The sequence below is a fragment of the Delphinapterus leucas genome, chromosome 13 (genome assembly GCF_059928025.1).
Source record: "Delphinapterus leucas isolate spDelLeu-1000000601 "Yukka" chromosome 13, BTC_Dleu_Yukka2, whole genome shotgun sequence".
NCBI lineage: Eukaryota > Metazoa > Chordata > Mammalia > Artiodactyla > Monodontidae > Delphinapterus > Delphinapterus leucas.
In genome coordinates, this window is record NC_143141.1 from 12,153,949 (window position 1) to 12,169,599 (window position 15,651).

At 36.1% G+C, this 15,651-nt stretch overlaps 1 protein-coding gene across 4 annotated transcripts in view; it reads left to right on the top strand.

Moving 5' to 3' along the window:
- The window catches only part of TMEM87B (transmembrane protein 87B), a 51,713-nt gene that overhangs the window by 29,298 nt on the left and 6,764 nt on the right, over positions 1 to 15,651 (top strand). For all 4 annotated transcript variants that reach the window (XM_089922798.1, XM_089922801.1, XM_089922799.1 and 1 more), the window contains exons 14-17: positions 73 to 176; positions 1,486 to 1,559; positions 9,632 to 9,705; positions 12,010 to 12,062. In XM_089922798.1, coding sequence (XP_089778924.1) covers positions 73 to 176; positions 1,486 to 1,559; positions 9,632 to 9,705; positions 12,010 to 12,062 — 305 coding nt within the window. The remainder of the gene's footprint in view (positions 1 to 72; positions 177 to 1,485; positions 1,560 to 9,631; positions 9,706 to 12,009; positions 12,063 to 15,651) is intronic.

The following is a 15,651-nucleotide window of genomic DNA, read 5'->3' on the forward strand; positions in this document are numbered from 1 at the left end:
TGCTATTTGAATGGGAAATCTGTATGTTTATCAGAAAATTAACTTTTCTTGTTTGAATTGTCCTTATTATAGGATTGGATGGAACGCTGGGTTGATGATGCGTTTTGGAGCTTCCTTTTTTCCCTTATCCTTATTGTAATAATGTTTTTGTGGAGACCATCAGCAAATAATCAGAGGTACCTAACATAGGGAAGGTCAGATTTGGCAAGGGTTTGTTCGTCATCTGCTACAATGTTAAAAGAGCATTTGTAGAGACTGGGGAGGCGGTCCTTGCTGTTAAAGAGTGTACATACAGCCAAGTGGGGAGACAAATGTAACAAACGCAGGACAGTGAAACAAGAGGTCTATAAGCCCAGCAGGAAGGTGGGAGGGGTCCATGAAAAGGCAGCATTTATGTTACACCTTCAGGAAAGGAGTAGGACAGTGAATGGCTGACCTGCGAAAGAGTGCAGGTTTTCTAGGGGTAGCGGGAACAGACATGGCATACTTTGGAGGCCAACAAGCCATACAGTTTGGTTACTACCCTTACACTGGCGGGTCATAAAGCTGGAAAGGAAAAGTGGGAGCAAGATCGTAAAGAGCTTGAATGCGAAATTCAGAAACTTGTACTTTACACTACATGTGACAGGAAGCCCCACAGCTTCCCTTGCCTCATTCCTCTTCCCCAAGCAAAGCACTGTGAAGTTTCTTCCTTCTAGGAAAAAATGAAAAAGTATATACTAGTGTGTGTGTTTCTCTCTCTCTTTAAAATTATACAACAACATGCAAATCAACTATACTTCAATAGAAAAGTTTTTGATTAAAAACAGATTTAAATATTATACAACAACAATGATAGTACATACATACATATATACCCTATTCTGCACTTTCTTTGTTTAAAATGTGTCTTTCCTTATCATCTTGTATAGACCTACCATATTACTTTTAATAGCTTTCTGGCATTCCATATGATTGTAGCATAATTTATATAAGCAGTCCCTAATTATTAGACACTTAGTTTCTAGTTTTTTTGCTATTATCAGCAATGGTTTTTTTTTTTTTTTAAATCAGCAATGCTTTTTGAATGCTCTTGGACCTAGTGAATGTGGCTTGATTGGTGTGCTTTATTTTCACCAATCAGGTTAGGAATTTCTTTTCGTTAGGAGATAAGTAAAAATAGTGGGCAGGGAGGTAAACCTGACATGGAGAAAAAAGTACAGCAGAAAATTCCCTTCCCTGAGCATTCGATATTTCAAAGTTGCTTCCAGAGAAATTTGATCCGTTGATGCTTTTACCAACGGGTTTGGGAACCCCAGTTTCAGTTTCTTCACAGTAACCTTTGCTGATTTGAGAGTAAAATAATTAAATTTTTATCATTTCAATTTATGGGAAACTTTTTAAGTGTATATATTTTTTAAAGTGTGTACTGACTCTTTTAGATGTAAACTGAATGTTGAACAGGTTTAAACACACTAGTAAAACTACTCCTTGTTTTTGATTTAGATATGCCTTCATGCCCTTAATAGATGATTCTGATGATGAAATTGAAGAATTCATGGTAACATCTGAAAATTTAAGTGAGTGGCATATTTTCTTATTAAATGACCATTGCATATATTGTAACAAAGAAATATTGTACCTCTACCTGTGATGCAAGGTCAGATACACTTTTTTTCCTGTAAAATATTTTTAAAACTGTATCTGCAGAAACCTCTATTATGGTAGACAGTCACAGAAGAGAAGTCAGTAATGAAATTTTCAAGATTGCTAAAATAGTTTGAGCTTTTGTTATATGTTTGCTCTTAAAGTCTAAGTATTGAAATAGCTGCACTGTTTCCCACAAGAGTGATTTGGTATATATTGTGCTTAGCTCCTAAACAATATTCGTCTTCTTAATGATGATTGCTAAATTTCTTTGTATCACCTCTCCTTGCTCTTGAAAATTGTGGACATCTGTAATTTCCCGGTCATGCCCAAAGCATTTCTAATTATGGTTTTAGTGCTTTAGTTTTCATCTTTCTATTAATTTATACATAAGTGTCTTATCATTTTATTAATTTTACCAAAACACTGTAATTAAAGCATTTGTTACGGCAACATTAGTATGTAACTCAGATGTAAAGAGTAATTTTATCTTTATTCCATTCTTCCTTCCTCTTACTTTGGTTTCTCTTATTAGTAACATTCTTTTTCACAATTTTTTTTTGTTTCTGTACTGTGAAAATTTTATAATCTACCCAGTCAGCAAAATTTGCAACATAATCAGTGTGTCTTCAGTGTCCACACTTCCTTTTACCTCCTCTCATCAGATTATCACCTACAACTAATTCTTTCATGTTTTTCTGACTTTTCTGTTAAGAAAAGAAATCTGCAAAACTTATTCACAGCAGAGATATTAAAATTCAGTATGTTAGTTCTGGCTCCAATAATGATGGAATGAATTGCTTGGGGCTAATCTTCCTGCTGATAGCTAGAATAAACTCTGGACAGATTTTTTTTTTTTTTTAATTAACTATTGGAGGCACTGGAGAGCAAAGAAAAGCAGGCAGAAACTGGAGGAGATTTCACTGTTGAAAGAAGAGAACCATGAAAGAAGAGTTCATGCCCAGTCAATGAGACAGTACAGTGGCTAGAGCACAAGCAGACAGGTATAATCTTACTGATGCAAGGAATTGGAGAGTGAAATTTGGGGCTGTAAGAATGTCTGGAGATTGATGGAAGAAATCCAGAAAAGAGAGAGCCACAAAGGGGGAAATTCAAAAGTCTATAAAGTCTCTCTAGTCTTATCTGATACCTGAACTGGGTATGTGCAAAGTGAGACTCCAAGAAGCCAGGGGGCAAACAATAGCTATTAGGCTAAGAAGCGGAACAGAAATTTCAGCAGCTGCCACAGCAGAGTTTGAAATTCAAATCTCAACAAGTTAAAAGTGCTTTCCATTAAAACCCCAGAAGGGCCACTCCTTAGAAGTAAAGACCACAGTCTGGGACCACTGAAATTTACCCTAGGACTAAAGCTAAACTGAAATAAACCCTAATCAAATCTAAAAGCATATCCCCAAAAGATCAGAGTGATCTAGCAATAATTTGAATTGCCTGCTAGAACAAAACACAACACTTCCCAGAGGAAGATAAGAGAATCCAGTCTATAAGATACCATTCTCAATGTCCAGTATGCAATGATAAATTACTAGACATAGGATGAAACTGGAAGCCGTGATCCATAGTTGAGGGAAAAATCAGTAAGATCAATCTAGAGGTGGCCCAGATGTCACAGTTAGAGTTGAATAAAACCATCGACCTACTTGACTTGATTGGTATTTGTAGAACATTGCATTTAGCAACCAAAGAATAAAGGTTCAAGTCTACGTTGAATACGATAGACCATATGTGTGGCCATTAAAAATGTCTCCATATATTTCAATGGATTGTAATCATACAGAGTATGTTTCTGATCACAATGGTTAAATTAGATGCACAGCAGTAAGATATCTACAAAATAATCAGATGTTTAGAAATTAAGCAATAATTTCTAAGTAACTCGTGGATTGAACGAATATCAGAAAATATTTCATGCTAATGATAATAAAAGCATAACATGTCACATTTTACAGGATGCAGCTAAACCAATTCTTAGAGGAAAATTAATAGCTTTAAATGCCTATATTACCAAGAAAACATATTGATAATATGTTTACATCTTGAGAAGCTAGAAAAAGAATGGCAAATTAAACCTGGGGTAATTAGAAGGAAGGATATAATAAAGTTGTGTCTACACCAATGAAATCGAAAACAGGGGGAAATAGAGAAAATCAGCAAAGCCAAAAGTAGTTTCTTTGAAAAGATTAATAAAATTGATTAACCTCTAGGTAATCTAAACCAGAAATAAAATATAGCAAGGCAAATTTCCAACATTGGAAAGATAGGGCGGACATTACTACAGCAAGAAAGGGTAAGTAAGAGGTTATTATGAACAAATTGGGCATTTGGATAAAATGAACAAATTCCTTGAGAAATACACTTAAGAAACTACCCTAATCTTAATTCTAACCCTATGCCACTAATTGGAATAGCCATATATTTATTAAAGAAATTGGGTTTGAAATTTTAAATCTTCCCATAGAGTTCCACACCCAAATGGCTGGCTTCACTAGTGAATGCTTTCAAATACCTAAGGAAGAAATATTCTAATCTTATGCACCTCTTTAGAATATAGAGGAGGTGACAGAATGGGAGAAAATATTTACAAATGAAGCAACTGACAAAGGATTAATCTCCAAAATTTACAAGCAGCTCATGCAGCTCAATATCAAAACAACAAACAACCCAATCCAAAAATGGGCAGAAGACCTAAATAGACATTTCTTCAGAGAAGATATACAGGTTGCCAATAAACACATGAAAGGATGCTGAACATCACTAATCATTAGAGAAATGCAGATCAAAACTACAATGAGATATCATCTCACACCAGTCAGAATGGCCATGATCAAAAAATCTACAAACAATAAATGCTGGAGAGGGTGTGGAGAAAAGGGAACCCTCTTGCACTGTTGTTGGGAATGTAAATTGATACAGCCACTGTGGAGAACAGTATGGAGTTTCCTTAAAAAACTAAAACTAGAACTACCATACGACCCTGCAATCCCACTACTGGGCATATACCCTGAGAAAACCATAATTCAAAAAGAGTCATGTACCAAAATGTTCATTGCAGCTCTGTTTACAATAGCCAGGACTTGGAACCAGCCTAAGTGTCCATCAACAGATGAATGGATAAAGAAGGTGTGGCACATATATACAATGGAATATTACTCAGCCATAAAAAGAAACGAAACAGTTATTTGTAGTGAGGTGGATGGACCTAGAGTCTGTCATACAGAGCGAAGTAAGTCAGAAAGAGAAAAACGAATACTGTATGCTAACACATATATATGGAATCTAAAAAAAAAAAATGTCATGAAGAACCTAGGGGCAAGACGGGAATAAGGCACAGACCTACTAGAGAATGGACTTGAGGATACGGGGAGGGGGAAGGGTAAGCTGGGACAAGGTGAGAGAGTGGCATGGACATATATACACTACCAAACGTAGAATAGATAGCTAGTGGGAAGCAGCCGCCTAGCACAGGGAGATCAGCTAGGTGCTTTGTGACCACCTAGAGGGCTGCGTTAGGGAGCGTGGGAGGGAGGGAGACGCAAGAGGGAAGAGATATGGGGACATATGTATATGTATAGCTGATTCACTTTGTTATAAAGCAGAAACTAACACACCATTGTAAAGTAATTATACTCCAATGAAGATGTTAAAAAAAAAAAAGAATATAGAGGAGGTAGGGATACTTCCCAACTTGTTTTATAAGGCCAGCACAGCTCAGATACCAAAATCTGACAAAGACAAAAAAAAGGAAAGTTACAGACCAGTATCACTCATGAGTAGAGACATAAAATTCATTTAAACGGACTTCCCTGGCAGTCCAGTGGTTAAGACTCTGTGCTTCCACTGCAGGGGGCACAGGTTCGATCCCTGGTCAGGGAACTAAGATCCCACATACCACTCTTATTTTATTTTATTTTTAGTAAATAAAATCTAGAAGAATAATGAAGGACCATCATTGTCAAGTGGACTTTATCCCAGGGCTGCAAGGCTGTTTCAACATTTGAAAATCAGTGTAATTCATCTAAAGAGTAAGGAAGAAAAATGACATAATTATCTCAGTAGGTGCAGAAAGACACATCACAGAATTCACCTATTCATGACTTTTTAAAAAAGAAACCCACTTAGCAAACAAATTACAGAATAGTATGAAAAAACTCTACAGCTAAAATCATACTTAATGGTGAAACAGTGAATACTTTCCTCCCAAGATTGGGAACGAAGTACACGAATATCTGCTCACCACTTTAACTCAGCATCAGACAGCAGTTCCTAGCCAGTGCAGAAAGGCAAAACACAAACCAACCCAAAGAATACAAAAGGCATAAAGTGTGGAAAGCAAGAAGTAAACCTGTCTTTATTTACAAACAGCAAGGTTTTGTTTTGTTTTGGCTGTGCCGCGCGGCTTGTGGGGTTAGTTCCCCGACCAGGGATTGAACCCACGCCCTCTGCAGTGAAAGCACGGAGTCCTAACCACTGGAGTGCCAGGTAATTCCTCAGCAACGTTAAGTATGTAGAAAGTCCTAAGGAGTCTATAGAAAAGAAAAAATACAGTAGAACTAATAAGTGAATAATATAACAGAATCATAGGATATATGTCCAAATACAGAAATTAGATTTTTTTATATAACTGGAAATAATTGAAAAATGAAATTTAAAATACTGTTTACAGGAGCTTCAAAAAATAAAATATTTAGGAATAAATTTAATGGAAAATAATGTGGAAAACTGCACTGAAGAATACAAAACAATGCCAAGAGAAATTATAGAATAAGTAAATGTTTATGAATTGTAACTCTCAATATTATTAAGCCATCACTTCCTCAATTGATATGTAGATCCAGTACAGTCCCAATTGTAATTCTGGCTGATTTTTTAAAAAATGGTTAAGCTGATTTTAAAATATGTATGGAAATACAAAAGACCTGGAAGAACCTAAACATTCTTGTAGTTACAACATAGATCTTGAAAACACTATACTAAGTGAAAGAAGCCAATTACAATAGATCGTATGTTATATGATTCCATTTATATGAAAAGTCCAGAAAAGGTAAATGCATGGAGATAGAAAATAGATTAGTGGCTGCCAGGGGCTGGTGGAAGGAGTGAGTTGGGAGTAACTGCTAATAGGTATGAGGTTTTCGCGGGGGTGGGGGTGATGAAAAGCTTCTGAAATGAACAGTGATGATGATTGCACAATTCTGTGACTGTTCTAAAATCCACTGAATTGTACACTTCAAAATGGTGCATTTTATGGTGTGGAAGTTATATCTAAATAAAATTAAATTAATGGACTTAACACTGATTTCAAGACGAAAATTTCAAGTTATACTAATCAAGACAGTGTGGTATTGGCATAAGGATACATACATCAGTGTATCAAAATAGAGTCCCAAACATAAATAAATAAAATAAAATAATGAAATTTCAGACAACTAAAAAAAAATAGTCCAAAAATAAATCTGCACATATTGTTCAGTGGATTTTGTTGTTGTTGCTTCAGATTATTTTATCAATGCAATAACACTTTAAAGAATGTACTCTTACTAGCACCAGATTGATTCCAATGTAATAGGAGGTCTCTAAAGCTTTTGTTTTTAAAAGAGATATAATATTTAAATTTGCTCCAAATTGGAAACCTCATTTGTCAATTGATTTTTGACAAAGGCAGCAAGGCTTTATATGAGGAAAAGATATTATTTTCAAGAAAGAGTGCGGAACAACTAGATAAACACATGGGGGGGAAATCACCTAGACTCCTGCCGTGTATATCACTTATAATGAATTCAAGAGAGATCACAGACCTAGATGTAAAAGATTAAACGATAACTCTTCTAGCAGAAAACAGGAAGCTATCTTCATGACCTTGGGTTAGGCAGTTTCTTAGGACACAAAAAGCAGTTACCGTAAAATAAAAAGGTTGGTAAATTAGCCATCACCAAAGTTACAAACTTATGTTCATCAAGAGAAACAAGAAAGTGAAAAGGCCAGCCCTAGTCTGGGATGAAACCTTCTCAATACATATATCTGACAAAGAACTTGTATCCAGAATATAAGAATTCCTACAAATCAATAAAAGATAACTCAGTTTGTTAAAAAAAAAAAATGGAATACTTAAATAGACACTTCACCAAAGAAGACAAAGGAAAGGCCAGTACGCACATGAAAAGGTGCTCGATAATACTGGTCGTCAGGGAAACGCAAATTAAAACCAGAGTGAAATGCTACCATGTATTCACTAGCATGGTTAAAATTTAAAAGACTGGCAGCATGAAACGCTGAAGAGGATGTAGAACAGCTGCATCGCTCATACATTACGGAAGAAGTCGTAAGAAGTTTTAAGAAAGCAGTTTGACAGTATCTTAAAAAGTTAAACATACACCTACCATATAGCCCAGCCATTCCACTCCAAAGTATTTATCCAAAAATGAAAATGAAAGCAGATGTCCACAGAAAGACACTGTGTACACTTTCATAGCAGCTTGATCCTTAATGGTCCAAAACTGAAATAGCCCAAATGTCTGTCAACAGATGAATGGATAAAATAATAGTGGTATACTTATACAATGGAATACTGTTTGGGAAGCAAAAGTAATCAACACTATACAACATGAATAAATCTCAAAACCTTTATGTTGAGTGAAAGTAGTCAAATCCAATGAATATTGAGTCCTTATGGTTTTATATAAGAAGTTCTAGAGCAGGCAGGAGTAAACTGTGGTGATTATGTAAATCAAAGCAATAGTTGCTTCTGGTGGGGTTGGGATTGACCAGAAAGTAATTTAAAGAGCCCTCTGTGGGGACTTCCCTGGTGGCACAGTGGTTAAGACTCTGCACTCCCAATGCAGGGGGCCTGGGTTCCATCCCTGGTCAGGGAACTAGATCCCACATGCATGCCGCAAGTAAGAGTTTGTATACCACAACTAAGACCCAAATAAATAAAGAAAGAAATAAAATATTAAATGAAAAAAAAGAATCCTCTGTGATGATAAAAATGTTAAATGTCTTGATTGGTATGGTAGTTACACAAGAGTTGATAAAAATCTCTTCAGACTGTACACTTAAGAGTTTGTATTTTATTTTGTATATTATACTTCAGTTAAAAAAAATCAGTGTATTACACCTTTAAGAGAAGGATCTCAAATGTTGAGATTTCAGACGCCCCATGGAAACATTTTCAGATTGAGGAACCTCATTTTCACTCATTATATCCACTTATGCACTTGATCTCATCATAATGTACCAACTGTCCTAGTTTATGGAGAAGCACTTTTTGCAAATTGTTGTAGTAACAAAAGTGAATACTTATTGGACATAGACATTATGTTTCAGGTACCTTATATACGCTAATTTGTTTAATGCTCATCAGAATTCTCTGAGGTAGACATTATTATTATTCCATTTTACAGGCAGGGACATTGAGTCACAGAAAGTTGATTGCTTAGCCTGAGGTTACATAGATAGAGCCAGAATTCCAAGTGAAGCCATCTAGTTTCAGGACTCATGCTCTTAACCTCTCCTCTGCTAAACCTGCTGGCATAAAGAAGAGCCTTGGTCAAATATAAAGAAAATCTTTTTCTTCCCTATTTTATTTATACCATAAACACATTCTAAAAATTTATACATTAGAGAAGTGAAAGCATGGCCAAAGGTGTGTTTTATTCTTAAATATATCGTAAATCCTGTAGATTTTTAAATCCATGAACTTTAAAATGTACTGAAACTACCTAATGTGTGCATGTTATGTATGTTTGCTTGTTTATTTAAACTCCTCTAAAACTGGAATTCAGACTAGCAACTTGAGAACCTGGTTGTTTTTGTAAACAGTATGATGTTTTTAACTTTTTCTGTCCCTCCTACATTCCCAAATGGTATATTAAAGCCAGCACCCAGCCCAAAGCTTCCACTATTAACTCTCTTTATAGGGTTATTGAATGTGAAGCTACAAAGGAAAATATTATAATTTTATGAATTTCTATAATGTTTCTCATTACAGCTGAAGGAATAAAATTAAGAATCTCAAAAACGGTTTCCAATGGAACAGCTAAACCTGCTACTTCTGATAATTTTGTGAGTATAGTATATATTTAATAGCGTCTCAGTCTTTAATACTTTAGAAATCTATATGAGTGTCACATTCATTGACCTTCAGGAGAACACTTTTTTACTAGGTTTTTTTGTATGAAAATAAATGTTACTAAGTAGTGATACTAGTTAAGTCTGACAACTGTACTGCTGTAAACCCTCACTTTTCATGTGCCGTCATTGGACCAGCGGCACAAACCTCACCTGGGAACTTGTTAGAAACACAGAATTTCAGGCCTACACCAGATGTACCGAATCTAAATCTGCTTTTTAACAGAATTCCATAGATGATTCACATGCACATTAAAGGTTGAGAAGCTTTGTTATAGTGAAAGTTTGTGCTAATTTTTCAGCACTTTTATGTGATTTTTGAAGCTATTTCAGATAACATTTGTTGTCTATTGGAAAGGGACTTTTAAACCATGTAAACTTGAATAAAACGTTAAATTATTGGGTAGAGATGAGTTTTTAAATATTTTATGCATATTATTTATGCATAAAAGTGGTAATTATGAGAGTAATTAAACAAAATGGAAATGCCTATCATACAGTTTTATATTTGGCTTTCTTACAGTTACATATGTTGTGGTTAATAAGGTGTAAAAATTTACGTACGCACCTAAGTTCTGACAGGATGGATGGTGTATGAAACAGTTTCATTTGTTGGATTTGGTAAATTCTCTAATCCTTATTTTTGGTAATTAATAATTCTTTAAAATGTGTTATTTGAGTAGTTTTATGGTAATTTAACTATAAAAAGCTCCACAGTTTTAATTATCTGGTGTTAGAACTATTAAACTTTCAGCTTGCTAAGAGATTTTCCTCTTATTTTAGGGATATGTTTCAGTTTATTTTAAAGCTCAGTATTTGCACACATAGCAAGGGAAAATGTTTTCATTTCTCTAAATTGCGTAGTCAGCTCTTTTTTTTTTTTTTTGGCGGTACGCGGGCCTCTCCCGTTGCGGAGCACAGGCTCCAGACGCACAGGCTCAGCGGCCATGGCTCACCGGCCTAGCCACTCCGCGGCATGTGGGTTCTTCCCAGACCGGGGCACGAACCCATGTCCCCTGCATCGGCAGGCGGACTCTCAACCACTGTGCCACCGGGAAGCCCAGCTCTTATTTTTTTTAGATAATTATTTTATTTTTAATTAATTAATTTAATTATTTTGGGCTGCGTTGGGTCTTCGTTGCCGCGCGCGGGCTTTCTCTAGTTGTGGTGAGCGGGGGCTACTCTTCATTGTGGTGCACGGGCTTCTCATTGCAGTGACTTCTCTTGTTGCAGAGCATGGGCTCTAGGCATGCGGGCTTCAGGAGTTGTGGCACGTGGGCTCAGTAGTTGTGGCTCATGGGCCCTAGAGCACAGGCTCTGTAGTTGTGGCTCACGGGCTTAGTTGATCTGCGGCATGTGGGATCTTCCTGGACCAGGGCTCAAACCCGTGTCCCCTGCATTGGCAGGCGGATTCTTAACCACTGTGCCACCAGGGAAGTCCCGTGTAGTCAGCTCTTGATCAGAACTCGGGGACCTTGTCTCTCCTTGATTGACTCATTTCTACCCAAGATTCACTCAGAGAATTGGGGTGCCTATTAGTACTGGCTCAGTTGCTTTCTCTCTCTCTGTAAGTAAGCAAGATATAATTAATGCTAGAACCAGAGGATTCCATGTAGCCATTTTGATTTATTTTATATTATAAACCAAAATATTCAACATACCTTTTATTTTTCTTACTCCCAGTGAGATAAGTAAGCAAGTTTCTGTTGAAAAAAATATTTAGATACCCCAATTGACCTGCTTTTCTTTGCTCCTACAGAAACATGAGCACTAAACACAAGTGACTGAAATAAATAGGCTTTTGTGAAGTTAGAATATCTGTGCCGTCATCTTTTTCTGCTGAAAAGTTATAAACTCATAAAGTGAGCAGATTAGGAAGCATACTGAATGCTGGAGGCAAGAAATTCATACAGATCAATATTCATGCTGTTTTCTATCTTACAAACCAACTCTTCGTGTTTTTACTGTGGTTTTTCAAGACAAACAAATAACACCTGTGCATCTAACCAAAACCAGAGAAGTACAAAAACCCAAAATCCAAGTGTTCGTTTGACTGTTTAAGAAAATACTGGCATAATTTTCGTGTGGCCTAAGTGTCAACTTCTTAGGCTATGTAGAAATTAAAAGAATGTCATGCATTTGAATTTAAATGCTTAAATTATATATACATTCTATTTAAAAATTCTGCTTTCAGGCACTATTAAGCAAAAGCTAATATGTAAATATTTATTTCTACAGGATGAAGATTTGAAGTGGGTGGAGGAAAACATTCCCTCTTCATTCACAGATGTGTAAATATCCTCTACTAAAGTTTGAATCTAAAATTTAGGCTGTAGTATAAAGGGATAATTTTCATGCTTTGTTATGTGCTTTTCAAAACTCTCACCTCTGTATGTTTTTATAGGCCCCCATCACTAGTGTATGACTGATTAACTTCATACCAAAATGCAAAGAAAACACAGCCCTGCCTTGGTCTGTCTTTCTCCTTCCTTTTTCACTGTACAACAACTCTATTAATACTCCTGCCCTATAACCAACTCCAACATTTTCTTACGTAAGTTTATCAGGATCAGAATCATTTTGTTTTAACTTTATAATATGGAAGAATTCAAACTTTTTTTTTTTTAAACACGTGTAACCACGATACTATGTATGGTGGGGAAGCTTTTGGAGGAAAAAAAACATGAGCATAGGAAAACTAGAGTGCAGAGGAAGCCCCTCCGGGAACCTGGAGCTATTCAGGTTCTTCTTTATCAGTGTCCTTTATGACACACAAATTCCAGATAGCCGTTTCCACAGTAGACAACAGGATAGCCAAATATGATGTTTTCACATGTTGTTTGTTCCTTTCCCTGCTCCCATCTACTTCCTTTTCAGATAGTTTCTGTCTAGTATGATGTCACATTTGCCTGAAGAATTTCCTTTATGTTTCTGGTCATGCAAGTATGTTGGTAATAAGTCTGTCAGGTTTTATTTGTCTGAAAAAGTCTTTGTTTTGGCTGTTTGGGAAGCTGTTTTTGTGGGGTATAGAATTCCTAGTTGACTGTTTTTTTTTCAGCACTTCAAAGATTGTCACTTGAATGTTTTCCAGCTGTCATAGTTTTAGAAAGAAGTCTGCTGTACTTCTTCTCTGTTCCTTCATATGTTACCTGGGTTTTGTTCTGTTTTGTTTTTGGCTGCCTTCAGGACTGTCTCCTTCTCTTGGGTTTTTCTTTTCTCTTGGGTATATACCTAGAAGTGGAATTGCTAGATCGTACGGTAACTGTATGTTGAACATCTTGAGGAAGTGCCAAGCGGTTTTCCCAGAGCCGAACCATTTTATAATCCTATCAATAATGTATGAGATTTCCGATTTCTCCACATCCTTGTCAGCACTTGTAATTGTTCACCTTTTTGGTTTTAGATCTCTTAGTGGCTGTGAAGTGGTATCTCATTGTGCTTTTGAGTAACTGAAATTTGAACTATCTTGTTGAGGGACTGGTGTTGTATAATTAAACTGTGGTAACTGAAATTCACACATATCAGATTCATATGAGGTAAGAACTGCCTTTACATTATGAAACTAATAGTACACTATTATACTTTTTTTCTTTTAATAGTCATAAAAGGAAAATAGGTGTATAAATATCCTTCACATGCCTTTATGATTTCTTTTTTCCTCCCTGTATATCTGAGTTATCACCTTCTCCTGTAGGTCTTTCTTTAGTGTTTCTTACAGTATGGGTCTGCTAGAAACTAATTCTTCCAATTTTATTGATGTGAAGTGTATTTGTTTGCCCTCCTGTTCAAAGGATGGTTTTGCTGGATATAAAAATCTTGATTGACTTTTGTTTGAGCTCTTCCAACACATCCCTCCAATATCTTCTGGTTTCTATTGTTTTGAAGAGAAGTCAGTTTTTAGTTGTATTGTCCTCATGTGTGTACTGTGTCATTTATTTTTTGCCGCTTTTCAGATTTTTTTCTTTACGTTTGGCTTTCCACAGTGTGTGTATGATGTGCCTAGGTGTGGTTTCCTTTTTGAGTATCCTTGGAATTTGTTGAGCTACTTGGATTCATATCCCCACCCCCTTTGGTCATTTTCCAGTGCCTTTAACTACCTATTTTTAATGTTTTTGTCCAGGTTTTATAAATGTTTCTGTGGGAGGAATCATCTGATTTCTTTCCACCTTTACCTGCTATCTTCCATTTTTTTTACTAGTTTCTCTGTAATCCTTTTTACTTCTTTCTTTATATCATTTTCATTTTCTTAGTAGTTTTCTTGCCACTTATTAAATTTTTATTTAACTTTGTTCTGCCTTGGGTGCCTTGTAATTTTTTTCTTCATTGCTGGGATGATTTTGTCTTTTTTTTTTTTCCCAGAGTTTAATGGACTCTTTGAATTTCTTCCTCTTTTGTTTTTATCCATTTTTGCTCTTGGTTTTAAAATTTCTTATTGTAGTTTTTAACATCACCAAATATTCTTTTTAACTTATTTCATCTAATTTGGAGTGTTGTGTTATAGCTGTAGCTTTCTTCTACTGTAAAACACTTTGATTTTCATTTTCCTTCTTTTTTTCTTCCTGCACCATTATATGGAATTGGTTTTGTTTGTTTTTCCTATTCCTAGGCATTTGGTAGTGAGAGTTCCTAGTCTGAGTGCTTTCTTCCATCAGTTGCATAAATTATAGTTTTATTTATGGAAAATGTTGATGGGATGGAGGTATGGAGAGAGGGAGGTTGGTGGTGTCTTATTTTTCTTTTATTTCTACAAGATCTTTAATTTTCCCCTTTTACTTCCTTCTTTTTACTCATGGTACTGGCGTAGCTCTGAGGGTACCACTCCTCCATGTATCTGATTCTCCCCTGAAAACCATGATTGTTCAAGACCGCTACTTTTAGTTCCACTCAATTTAAGCCCCTTCCCAGGGGCAGATACTGTGAACTACCAAGTCACTGGCCTTTAGTCAGTATTTTGGAACTTAGTGTTGATTTTTCTTGAAGAGGTTTGTCTATACTTTGTCTAAATTCTCCTTCCCCTCTACTCTTTCACAGAGTCTCTCAAACCTCTCTTTCCCCACTCTCAGTACCCATGAACTTGCAGTGACAGCAGGGAATTTGTTGGTATTGGCATTTATTTCTCTGTTTACATATAATTTTAGGTTTGCTGTGTTCTCCTGGTTATGCTGAAGACTGTGAGTTGTGTGTGGTTTTGTTTGCAATCCTTAGGGACTTCATGGAATTTTGAGCGAGGGTGTGTGGAGAGATTCAGATTAGGTGGCAACCGTTATCTTCCAGATTTGGAAATTCACTACTGAGTACTTTAGAAGGAAATCACCTAAGTAGACTAACCCCATACTATGCCACCACTTCTTGGTGGAAAGCAATAAGGCTCCTGGGCAGTTCTCCTTATGTCTTAGAGAGTCATTAGTCTCTACAATTTCCTTCTGTAAGTAGAATGTCTGCCTGATTACAAAAATTCCTCTGGAATATAAAAGAGCAAAATGTCTTCTTTTATATTCTCATGAACCATTTATGTGAAATGAGTAGAATTGTATAATCCAAGATAGCTTCCAGCATTTTAGGTTCTTAGGAACCTGTGTGTCCATTCTGAAAACTTTAACACAAGAAGTTTAGCACAATGCTACCCAAAATTCATGTACAGTTTACGTGGCAAGTTTAGAAACTGGACTTCATGTACAGGTAAACACTTCTTTACGCATCAGTAGAAGTGGACCAAAAATTTTGCAGGTCATAGGACAATTTAAACAGATCATGAATAACCATATGATCTAGTGTGTTATGTGATATTCATATGGTATTCATTATGGCTTTTCTGTGTCTCTGATAAGCCAAAAAGACCAGCTTAGCATAGTTCTCCTTCCTCTTCAATGCACTGAGTCC